This window comes from Parus major, chromosome 5 (assembly GCF_001522545.3).
Source record: "Parus major isolate Abel chromosome 5, Parus_major1.1, whole genome shotgun sequence".
Classification (NCBI taxonomy): Eukaryota; Metazoa; Chordata; class Aves; order Passeriformes; family Paridae; genus Parus; species Parus major.
Window position 1 is genome coordinate 12,455,098 of NC_031774.1, and position 12,496 is coordinate 12,467,593.

Consider the following 12,496-nt stretch of genomic DNA (forward strand, 5'->3'; position numbering starts at 1 on the left):
CATATTTTCCCAACTAAAGTTAATGAGACTTTTGCTTCAATAAGGAGTCAAATACTTACTTTCAAAATATACCTGCATTTTTCCTTTTGAGAAATTTCCCTCTGGTTTCAATCCTGTCCCAGGTACAGTCTTAACATCACATTATTACAACCCAAAACTTTTTCGGAGATCTTTGCCTGCAGAGTCAAGGTGTTCTCTTTACAAGTGTTGATTCTAGGTTAGGTCAGACCTAAGCTCAAGGAGTCTTTCTTGTCAGCTCTGGACCACCAATGAACAGCAGACACTGAACAAGTTCTGGTCCTATTTTCACTTATCCTAAGTTAATTCGTCAAGAATATCATCATAGGGTAAAGAGGAAAGGATTTTTAATTTGCTTTGATGCCTCTGGAAAATAGCATAATCATAGAAAGGTAAGTAAAGTAGATATTTAGATATTAGCATGGGAATACTTTGCTACTCTAGGCACAATTTATTCCTACTTTACTTCTGAACCCGATTCTAACCTAAATCATATATGGGTTTCAAAGGTTTACTTGCAAATAGTTACATGCATCTTTAATGGCCTTTCCTCTCATGTTCACTGTCACTTTCTTTCCACACATTTTAACTCTGAAAGCTTTTGACTGTTTTTTCATTATTTATGACATTGTTGTGTCTTTTCTTCTGAAATTAAAAACTTCTTGCCACAAGAAGCTAGCTAATAATATGGCACATAATTCTTTCTTTCACAACATTTCATTCTATATGTGCCAAAAATAAATAAATGGCAAAACTAAGTCTCCTAACCATGCTTGGCACCTGCCCAGCTTAATGTACAGAAAGGTTGAGATTACCTACATACACAAGCTAAAAGAGTTTGCAATTTATTGGATTGTCAGCACCACACCGTTAAAAAAAAGAAAAAAAAAATGCACTTTTGTTTGGATACACTGGCTGCTCCAATTATAGGCAGTGCGTGGCAGCTACAGAGGAGCGACCACATGAAAATAAAGTACAAAAAGATCTTTCAACTTATCTCCCATCAACTGTTCATAAAAATAAAAAAAATACCATTAACTGCTGATATAAAACACAGAACAATGTCTTTCACTCACAGTATCAAGGTTGGCTGCGCTTTGCTGTATTGTAAGTACGTAAGGTGTTAATCCTCCTGGGCTGTGCTCAAAAATTATTTAACATTCAGGCTATTATTTAGCATACAGCTGGTTAGCAGTTTTCCCCTAAAACGTTGGCTTCAATCCCACATTTTTTTGTTCTGGCACATACCTGGAGCTGTAAAGGGCTGAGTCCAGAAGCAGCAGCAGCTGCCATTGTTGATGGAATGAACTGCACAGGGTAGTTATCACCTGTCGGGAGAACAATGCGTGCAGGTTCAGACAATGAGCAGAGAATAGCAGCAGACAAGTGGAAACAAGGCCCTAGGATTGCCTGTGCTCCACAGCACTCCTCTAAGCCTAAACATCTGCAAAAACAAAAGGCTTTGCTGGGCATGGACTTGCCATGCTCCCTTGGAACTTTTTTTGTTAGCAGATAGCTGGTAGGCAACCTGGCAAAACATAAATATGATACTCGTGATTTTCATTTTCAAAAGCTAATGTTCAAATCAAGCGTGGAAGCCTGGGCACAAAATGGGTCTTACAACCACAGACACACAGATAAGATACCCCAGGAAACCCCAGTTGCTCCCAGAGGAAAAAAAATAGATTTCACCACATGTTTCTTAAAAGAAATAAATCTGTTATAGCCCAAAAAAATATTAATCTGTTTAATGCAGGGTAATTTCTTTTCAGTGTCAGGTGGCTCTTGGGACAGGTACACAGTCGGCTCAACACAGGTTGAGGTTTCTTGTTTTGCTTTGCGGTTCTCTGTCTTGGGACAATTCCTTCAAGGTATTCATAGAGGAAAAATTAAATCACCTTTACATATAGCTTAAAATACAATTTTAATTTTATCTTAGATCTGGGGGCCTACTGAAGTCAATAGATTAGACAGGTGTTCAGTTACATGAAGATTCAGGCAGTAAAATTTCCAGATTAAGTATTGTAACATGATGTTTTATGGCATATCTATGGGTGTTCCCACAGATGTGCAACACACAGTGCCATTTGGACTCTTACTTAATGTAATGAAAGAAAGAGGGCTGAAATAGCTTAGGAGTGTAACTGTAATATAAAAATTAATACAGTGATGAATAAGAAACTGTGATTTAATGGAATATCACTTTGGCTCAAGCTACTTATTTAAAATCAGGGATATATACTATCTGCAAGCTACATTTTAACAAGCTGGACATTTTTTAGATATTTTTACAATAATCAGTCTATTTTACAAAAACTCTTCCATGCTGAAAGCAGAATGTATCAATAAGGGAAAATACAGAAATCCAGTATAATATAATCAGGACAGTCCAAGAACTAGATTTTTTTTTTGTCAACCCCCTCAAGAAAATAGTAACTGAAGTCTTTGCAGTCACCAGATTCCTCCGAACTCTTTATTTTTACCACCTGAAGTTCTACTGTATCCAGCTCAGTTAAAATGTTCAGTTGTTCCACTTTTTTAATAAACTGTACATGTCTAATCCACAAGGTCTCTTTGCATCATATCCATAATACCTCACCAGGCCATTGAGCACAGTATGTGCTTGTACACAGTCCAGTAACAATTGGATTCTGATTGCATATGGAGCTCTGCTACAATGCATTCACTAACACTATATTGTACTGGTGTCCTATGGAGTAATGTTCAAAATATCTCCTCTTAATTTCCCTATTCCATGAGGTTGATTTGGTGTGCGATGATGTTGGGATTTTTTTCTTTAAAAAACAAAACCAACAAAAAAGACTCCTAGATTATTTTCCTAAAGTACTTAAGCTGTCTTTTTATGGTTAAATAATTCCACTCATCTCTTTGATATTTATATGAAATTATCAGAATAAATAAGATCCTAATCTAAGTTAAATAATGTTTCTTTCAGAAATATTTTACAAGGGTTTTTTTAAAAAATCACAAAGATGTTGAATTAATGATGCTTTAAATGGGGGGGAAAATAACCATCCAACTTATCAGCATGGACTGCCTAGCAGAACATTTTGGAGGCATTCTTTCTTTAAATATCATGAATTATTCATCCCTGTTCCACACAGCAATCTCTTCTTTCTCCCTCCCCCTCCGCATACACTTTTTAAGTTCAATACCAGTTGCTTTATTTGTACTAAAACATTTTCCATGTCAAACATATTTTAAAAAAAAAAGCAAACTCTAAAGAATTCCCTGCGGCACTCCTTTTTCACAGCTGTCATGCTCCTATGGTTTGAAATAGCCAGATATTTTATACCCACATGCGCACATGGGCACACACACAGTGTTTTTGGCTTCACAGTTAATTTAATAGTATCTTCACCACACCCTGTAGTGTTCTCTTGCTCACCTGCTGGCTACAGTGCTGTCTTTTGTTGAAGGAAGAATAATTACACAGTTATACCATTTATCTGTTATTAAAACTCAATACTATCCCTTTTTGCCCTCATTTTAATGTGTTAAATTATGGCTAAGTCCTGGTATGTCAACAGCATCTTTGTGCTGAGAAGAAAAATTAATACTTCAGCTCTGGGGTACTTTGTTGACACTGAGGAGTAAAAGCGGAGCAAAGGTACTTCTTTCTCCCTTCAGCAAATTGAGTATGCAAGGAATGCTCTGGTTTTAATTTTTAATTACAGAGGTACATATTTCCCCCTCTCATTTTTTCAGTTCAAGAATGGATCAAGAAGCTCCTCCATAGCTGTCTTGGCAAGAAATCAGTCAGGGTCTTGTAGCAAATTTTTTTTCAAACTTGTTTCTTGATTTGGAATGCTTGCGTGAGGATCTACTCTTTTAAATTTGTACAAAAGGCAGGAGAACATGTTCAAACAGGTCTGCCTTAGGTACTGGTGTGTGCTGGCCTTTGATAACCAGAAGTGAGAAGAATGCTGGAAGAAGAAAATCTGTCATGTTTTGCAAACTGATCTTTTCAATCTCCTTGCTGTGCTGATTGTCTATTTACATTTGGCTGCTGTTGTTTATATATAAATTGGTGTTTACAAGCCATGGAAAATTATGCCAGACTTCTGTTTCATTTGTCAGGTTGAGCAACATTTCCAAATGAATAAAAGCAGTGAGCAATTGTGCTGTGTTATTCTACACAGAAATAATGTAAATGTTTCTTTTTGTCTTGGATGAAAAGATGAAGCTTAGCAGACTTTATTTATGAGATGTATAGACTTACCTTCCGGATCAAGGCTTTGTGAACTGTGAGGAAAGAATATCTGGCTTTTGTGAGACCCAGAGTAGGGGGAATGTGTTGCTTTATTACCCATCTTTCCTAAAACACAATTTTAAGACATAAGCTGACTCTCCTCATCTGAGTTACAAAGCTTTTGGATTGATGATATTTCCCACATTTTGGGACTGTAACTTGAAATCTGTCTCTTCACACTCACAGAATGAGAGGAAATTGGGTTGGAAGAGCTGCAAGAGATCAGCAATTCCAGGGCCCTATCCTTCCAGACAATGAACAGACTGAGCAAAGAGTACCTCAGGAGCTGTTGGGATTCTGCAGGGATAGAGGTGGACACTCCCACAGTATTCCCACACAGGGCACAAATTTTGCTTGTCCAGAGCCATCAGGGTTGAGGAGGATGTTAACAGAGGTAACTGGCTAATGGAATACTATGCAGTATCTCCCCTGTCCGATCACACTGCTTGAGTTATGCAAGTGTCCAGTGTAGGGTTTGCTGTGGCTCTGTCTTATTGACATTCTCATATTGCAGCAAAACCTGTTTCCCCCACAATTTTCTGTCTGCATGTAATATTTGAAAAATTATGAAATTTGCACATTTCTGTACAAAGTCCTACCTAACAATAGCCAGCTGCCTGCCATCATTTCCAGCTTTTACATCAATACTTAGGACTGAAGTACATATGAACGCTACAAATCCTGAGGTTACAAAGTCCTTGTTTCAACCAAGTAAAACTCAACAGGGGACACATGACAGCCATTAACTCAGTCTTGGGGAACTTCCATTAAACAATAGACTCCTGAAGGCATGCAAAAACACCAAAGTGGATTCGGTGTGTGGCTCCTGATTTCACTTGCCAGGAGGAAGAGCAATCTACTTACTCACCTAAAAAAATATTTAGATATGGAAAATCTAAAACACCTTAGAGTTTTAGTAAAAAAACTTCTGAAAGACCTATTCCAAATGGAAATTGCAATGTCGAATATCAGAGAAATCCAGCACATCTAAGATTATGTGAGTTATGTGGGTTAGCTACAGTAATCAAGGAGTTTAATTAGTTTGATGACAATATTTCACAGTATTGGAATGTTCTGAAGTCCAGCCTGATGACAATAAGCCTGACAGTTTTGTTTGTCATGCTTTCCCTAATAATATTACTTTTTCTGATTTGCCCCGGTGCAACTAAAAACAGAATTAGGCCAAAATGTTGACTGTTTCTGCCACCAGCCTAGGAAAACACTTTTGACTTTCATGTTGCATTGCAGCATAGCAAAATCTCTTGTAAGCTATTTTTGTGCATAAAGCCAAATGACCCAGGCAGGTAGATACGGGCTGTTTCTTAGCCACTCTAATCATGAGATTTATATCATTCTTGTATGAAATATGAAAAAAAGCTTTGAAAATACACTGCAGCATATCAGTCAACAAGCCTGTCTAAACTGAGTTTCAATCTATTCAATGTTTATAATAATCAATAATCTTCAGAGATATTTTCCAGATGTAGTAAAGAAATGGTACTATACAAAGTATTTGCAGGACATTTTTAAGCAAAAGTGATCATATATATTTTAAGTCTCACAGACTGCCATTATGCAGCTGGCATGGACATCTGCCCTCCCATTCTCGGCTTAGAGCAAACCATAGCTCTATTTGAGATCTACTCAACTTATGGTCTGGCTCCTACCAAAGAATTGATTGCTTTATATCTTTACTCCATCATCATCCTACTTCCCTGTTCCCTCTCAGCCACACGATTTGATTGAATTAATGTTTTAGTCACTGAAAGATGGAGGAGGGAACTGTCCTTCCTTATCTTCTTCAGCCTACTCACTGCTTTGTCCTCTTGATCGAGGGCACTAATGGGGACACACTAATCATGCTGAAGGATACTCTAGCCCACTAAGTTTTTCAGGATGCATGTGGCTGGTTAAATTAAGGAAAATTTGCAGTGGGAGAGGAGGTATAATGGTACCCATGTTGCCCACCTGTTCCAAGCAGTAAGTGTGGTGGTCACAGTCAGAAAGGCAGCACAGTTGCTCTGCTGTACTCGGAATGCAAAATAATTCTATTAACTGCGTAGCATCTCTGGGCAAGTATTAGCTTCCTAACAGCTGCCACTCTCAGCTTCCCACTGGAGTAAGTGGCAACCCCCACAACCAGGTACTCTACGAGGCTTGTCAAATGCCTGCAGGTCAATAGTCACAACAGTCATTTGAGATGCACAGCGCCCTAAAGTTTTAATTAATCCGGTATACAGTATAAATACTGAAATATGTATAAAAAATTAATTAGGTGGTCTATGCAGCTCTGATTTCTCAATTAGTACTTACCATGCCGGAAAATTATATTACATGACTTTGAGATACATAAGGAAGCATGGGACTTTGGGAATTTTTTTTTTAATGCAATTATTACTTGTCATCAGCACTTGCTAACTTTGGCCTGTTTCACCTCCTAGAGCTCCAAAATACTGGTAGGGGGAAGGGTTACAGCCATCACAGTGTTATAGATTCTGCCACGCAGAAGGAAAGTTTCTCCTGTCAGGCTTTATCATAGCTGTGTATCAGCAAGTCCTTAAGTTTTCTGCTCATAATGATTTGCTGAGCTCAGAAGCTTGTGCGCAGCAAGACATGTACTGGAAGGGCCTCAGAACCTAATAAATTCTCCTCTCTTCTAAAGGACCTTCATAGAGTAGTACAAACTACTCTATGCTATAAAGGAATATCATTTTATTCCTCCAAGGCCTAGCCTTTGTGTGCAAATCTGCAACAGTACTCAGTAACTGCTACCTTGACACTGAACTAAACAGCCATGAAATTGGTTCCAAATTTAGCCCAGGAAGATATTTCTGCATGGACATGGACACATAATCATACCCCTGCTTGTACACCAAGGCATGACTGCTCATCTTGCCTGTCCTGTCATGCTAACACTGATGCACTGCTCCCACTTTGGAGCCAGCTTTTATCTAGCCTGTTTTGCAGGCAAAGCAAATTAAGTGACTGTGCACACAGTATTCAACATTTTCCCTAAATGACACAGTCAGTTTTAAACGTACTTAGTCCCCACTGCTCCTATAATTGAAATGCCTCTCAATGTATTTTCTGAACGTCAAGTAAAACTGGCAGGGTCAAAACCATCTTGCCGACGTCAAAATGTAGTAAAATGAAATAGAAGTTAAACATGCAACCTAAAAGAAAATGGTAAGTGTCTGAAGGGTCAGCGCATCTCCTGTCTTCCCTCAGAAATAGGAGCAAGTCTAAAATGACAGTTCTGCAGGTGAAAGTTTTATTTCTCACAAAAGTTGAAGAGTAAAGGTAGTAGCAGTCAAGTTCATAAATATTCCTCAGAAATGACTTTGAAGAACCCTCTCTATGAAAGAGTATATCTTAATCTCCAGTTTCATTAATTCCTTAACTACTGTACCAAGAGTGCCAAAAATAGGAATTAATCAATACCAAGTGTAGTTACAGCATATTTTTTTTATCATGATGTGTCTCTGACAGAAGCTACTGTTCTGCCCAGCTACCTTTGCCACATATGTAGTAGAATTTAATATATATATTAAAGATACAAATATTCTAACTTCTTTAAAGCCATTAGTTGTAATCAGATCACTGTGACTTCTGGCCTTTTACTACCATCATCTTGAATTAAACCACTAACAACAGCAAAGAGTTTCACTGTGTTCCAAGATATCTAGGCCTAGGCTTTTATCTGTATTTAATTCTTCTAACTTTTGTTACACACCTCTCTTTCTACATTCTGGGAAGAAAATGCTCTAAAGCTGCAACACCTCCTGTTAGGAGGCCAATAGGATCAAGTTAGATAGGTACTATAAGGAACACTGTAGAATAAGTATAGAAAATTGGCTGTGTTCAGGAAAACATGCTGGTAACTCTTCTTAAGTCATTTTTGTACCAAGTCTACAGAACCAGAATTAACACAACATGATTGAACATAAAGCCTTTCAGGGGGCAGCACAACCATCAGCTGAGTCACTAACAGTCACTACTCAGAAAGCATCTCAGATTAAAATAGGAAAAGCAAGGAAAGCATGTGCTTTCTCTAGTGTGTGAGAAGTAAGATGTAGTCAGGGGGTAGTAGGCAATTTACACAACTGGCAAGCCTTTGTCTTTGATCCCTAAGTTTTGTGAGGTAGTGGCAGGTGTGAATAACCCTCATCCTCTGCCATCTAGAGCTACCTGCCTTTGAGAACCCTAGCAACTAGTTCCAGCACACAGTGCATCAGTTTGTCAAATCAGAAAAGAACTTCGGGATTTCAAAACCTGAAAATAAGATAACTAGACAGAGAACCCGTGTTTAAAGAGGAAAGTTTCTGGACTAAAGAGAAGAAGGGAATGGGACAAACGGAAATACTTGCTGAAATCCTGCTTACCCCTGCTTCATCTGATATTAAGTAAACTTGCTAGAAGAGAGCCTAGGTTCAACCTGGCTTTTAATTAGCAAGCTGTTTACATCATCCATTATGAGGCTTTACTTTGGATTTGACCCCGTTCCTGTTGCAGTCAATAGCAAAAGCACCACTAACATCAGTGGGAGCAAGATCAATGCTTTACTTTGCACGCTTCATATTTAATGAATAAAAAAATAGTTATTTATGTTTTGTAGTTATTAGTTATCAGGTTAATGTTCTAAAGGCAGCTTGACAGAGAATATATTAATGAGCAAAATAAGGTTGCTGTTTCTGGACTGAGGTAACTTACAAAGAATGTACAAATGAAAATAAGGTTGACTTTTATTTACTTAAATATCTTGCTACATTGAATTCCTTTGGCAAAGTGTCTTTAAACATTTAAAGCCCTGTTTACAAGGAGACTCTGAAAGTGGCTTCAAACCATTATATCCCTAATTGAATTCCCCAGGAGTCCTGTAAACTCAGAGGAAAAAAAGAAAGAAATCATAACATTTGCTAAATCATTTCAAATCATATTTCACTGCAAGGTTATGTGACCTGTTAGGAGTCTGAATGATGACTGGAATTGAACTACTGAAACCTGTTATTAACCTGGTTGGAATCAAACAAAAGATTAAGAATTGTGCCACAAAACACAAATATACTGAAGATAACAGAATTAATTAAAGACATGTAGCTGTTGTATAAGGAAGACCAGATGCAAATTGCTAGGTAAGTGGGCCACTGTATTTAAAGCAAATGCCTTTGTGGAAATTAAGTTTAAAAAAATCATGATGTTGAAAAACCAATAGTCCATCCACCTCCTCCAATCCAGAAGTTTTTTGAAGTGGAGTTGCAAAAGCTCCACATAACTTCCGACCAGCTATGCCTGTTGTGTATCATCTGAATGAGACAGATCACACAAGAAGCTACAGCTAACATCTTAAAATGTGCAATAGCCTTACATCTCTGTGAGCTTACCTGGCTTGTAAGTTATTCCTGGGGGGAAGAGGAATCCCTGCTGGGCTGCAGCAGCCGCTGCCAGTGTCCGCTGGTCGTGTGGAAAAATTGGGATCATGAGCGGAGGCATGTGACCCTGAACCTGCTAAACAGAAGAGAGCCTCTGATCAAAAATAGCACAAATTTGTCTTGACAGGTATTTCTCCGGCACTGATAGTGTTCTTGTGTTCACAGTCCCATAGAACCTTTGCCTTAATGCAATCCCTGCCAACTTCACATTATCACATCAAAGCCCTCACAAACATTGTTTTCCCTCAGTGTCAAAGGTGTAACAGTCTCAGTGAACTGCACGTTTCCCTACTTCTTACTGGTCTTCTATTACTTTTTTTGTTTCCAATTAATATCCCCTGTCCTGGCACAAGGTAAAAAAGTACAAAACATACCAAAGTTTTTATTCTAAAAGTAGTGTGGTATGTATTTCTATTAATTTTCCACAAGTTTTCTCATCTTTGGTCACAGACAGTACAGCGACGAGCATTCAGAAGCACCTAACACTGCAGTATCTACTTTGATGTTCATATTTTAGTAACCTTAGGGAAATTTTAATTCTGAGATCTTGCAACATGTATTGTTCACATAAATAACAACTCAGATATGTTATTTCAAAGTCTCACCAGAGTACTAAAGAGTTTTCTACTCAACATCACAATTCTTGAAATTTAAGCCTCCAACATCTTGCCTCCTAAATAAACTAACACACTCTGCCACAAACACCTCACTATAAGAAATAAATTGCTTGTCTGTCTAAGCAATTTTATAGCTTTATGCACTATCATGTAGCTTGGTAATTATGGAGCTGCATTCAGAGACCATTCCAGAACAAAACCTACTATATCAAATTTAATTTGACCATAACAAATGTATTGAAAAACCACAAATATGTACAAGGAAAAAAAATTCTGTTCCTTATACTGGTATTTATAGTCAACATATAGAAAATTATGTGATAGGATGATGCTAGCTAAATCCACACGATCATTTCCTAGTTCCTTAATTTACAGTACCTGTGTTTCAGAGACAGTGGCTAGGACCTCAAAGAGCTTTTATCCATCATTCCTTAACCCCAGACATACCCAAGGGTTTGACTAAGATTTTTCTGATTAGCAGTTAAGCAAACATTTAATGCTCTATATATCAAAGCTGGTAAATGTAAGAAAAAAAGGGGTTTTAGGCAGAAAAAAAAAAAAATCCCTCATCATACCATTAATTAGTGGAATTAAACACTATTAAAAACTTAAAGTACACTTCAAGCAATTTTTTGCATTGAATTCCTAAAAAACTTTTTTGGTTAAATCCCATATGTTGACCTATGACATTGTTTAAATAGTGCCAAATTTTCTTGTCATATCCCCATTTCTTTCACAACCACTGATGCAGTGCAGAAATGCTACTGTGTGTCTCTATGAGGGTTAATTTACCAACAACTCTTCTCTTGGGAAAACCTTAAGATGGAGGTTAATAAAGGTCAAGCAAAAAATAAACACTTTACAGTATTTTTTTGAATCCATTCCTCAGGAAAATCAACTTATAATAAAAAGGTCTTTGTGCAATTACTGCAATGGCACTGGGGCGTGAAAGAAACTAGCTTTACACAGCTATTTCTCTCATTTTAGCTGAGGTAAGCCTGGCTGTGTGTTTTAGGTTATGCATTAAACTTGGTCATATTGAAGTTGATCCCCATGTGCCCAGAAAAGGCATTCAGGTCTGATAAAATGGTGCTGGTTTTCCTGCATGGTGTTTCTATACACTGTCTCTACTAGAGGACAGCAGAGGAAAACCACAGGCTTTGTCTGATAGAAGCAACTGCACTGGAAGAAATTCAATGCAATGCAATTTGCAAAAATTTGCAGTAGTTCCTAAATAACAAATGGAGCCAAAATCATAAGAAATATTCTCCACCTAAAGAATTTACATGGGGCCGCAAAGGTACAAGACTCCAACACAATCTCACAAGACACAGAAAAGATCAGAGTGCTGTGGTTTGAGTGAAGGTACAAACATATTCACTGCAATATTTTACTCCATTGTGTCATAAAGATAATTTGAAACATATCACAACCAAATCCTACAATGTATTCCTGTAGATTTTGATCTACTCAGCTGTACAGGTTTTGTTTAAACTCTCAAATAAAAGCACTTCTACGAGTGTGGGGAATTACCATTTCAAGTTCTGGCTATCCGCTGTTCTTCCTACTCTGGATTCAGAAGCAGGTCTTCAGTCTATATAAACCAGCATAACTTTGACTAAAGGTTACATTTAGGCTGTAAGTTTGGATTTACAATTAAAAAACTTAAAAAAACCTCATACTGAAAGGCCACCATTCCCTCCCACAGGTATTCTCTCTAGCATATATGAAATACTATTCCTATGTAAGTGTTGGTTTCACACAAAATTATTACATATGTAGGTGTCCATTTTCATCACAGGTCAACTGAAAAGTACACATAAGCACTGAAAAGGAAGAGAATGTAAAAGTATCATGGATCACAGAATTATTAAATATATAAAATGAATGTAAAAAAATCTAGTTAACTCCTTTTTTTTTTGAGTTTCTATCCCTTAGAGTTTTATTATTATGAAGGTGATGGGTTTGATTTTACTGAGGGGGGAGAAATTAGGAGGAGAGGTTGATTGGTGTACTTCATAAAATCGGCTACATGCCCAGAAATTTTAATTGCTGAGATGTTCCTCAGGTCTTTCTGAAAACCAAGACTGGAGCAGATGCCCAAGAAACACTCTGACTGTGTCTCTTCCCATTCGTAAAAATAGCGCATTGTTGGATCG

The 12,496-nt window shown here is 37.6% G+C and overlaps 1 protein-coding gene across 18 annotated transcripts in view; it reads right to left on the bottom strand.

Moving 5' to 3' along the window:
• SOX6 (SRY-box transcription factor 6) overlaps nucleotides 1-12,496 on the bottom strand; it is a 368,642-nt gene that overhangs the window by 91,386 nt on the left and 264,760 nt on the right. For 15 of the 18 annotated variants that reach the window (XM_015629858.2, XM_015629859.2, XM_033515151.1 and 12 more), the window contains 2 exons: nucleotides 9,673-9,796; nucleotides 1,267-1,346 (listed from right to left, as the gene is read on the bottom strand). In XM_015629858.2, coding sequence (XP_015485344.1) covers nucleotides 1,267-1,346; nucleotides 9,673-9,796 — 204 coding nt within the window. The remainder of the gene's footprint in view (nucleotides 1-1,266; nucleotides 1,347-9,672; nucleotides 9,797-12,496) is intronic. The other 3 variants (XM_015629864.3, XM_015629854.3, XM_015629852.3) reach the window with 1 other exon arrangement.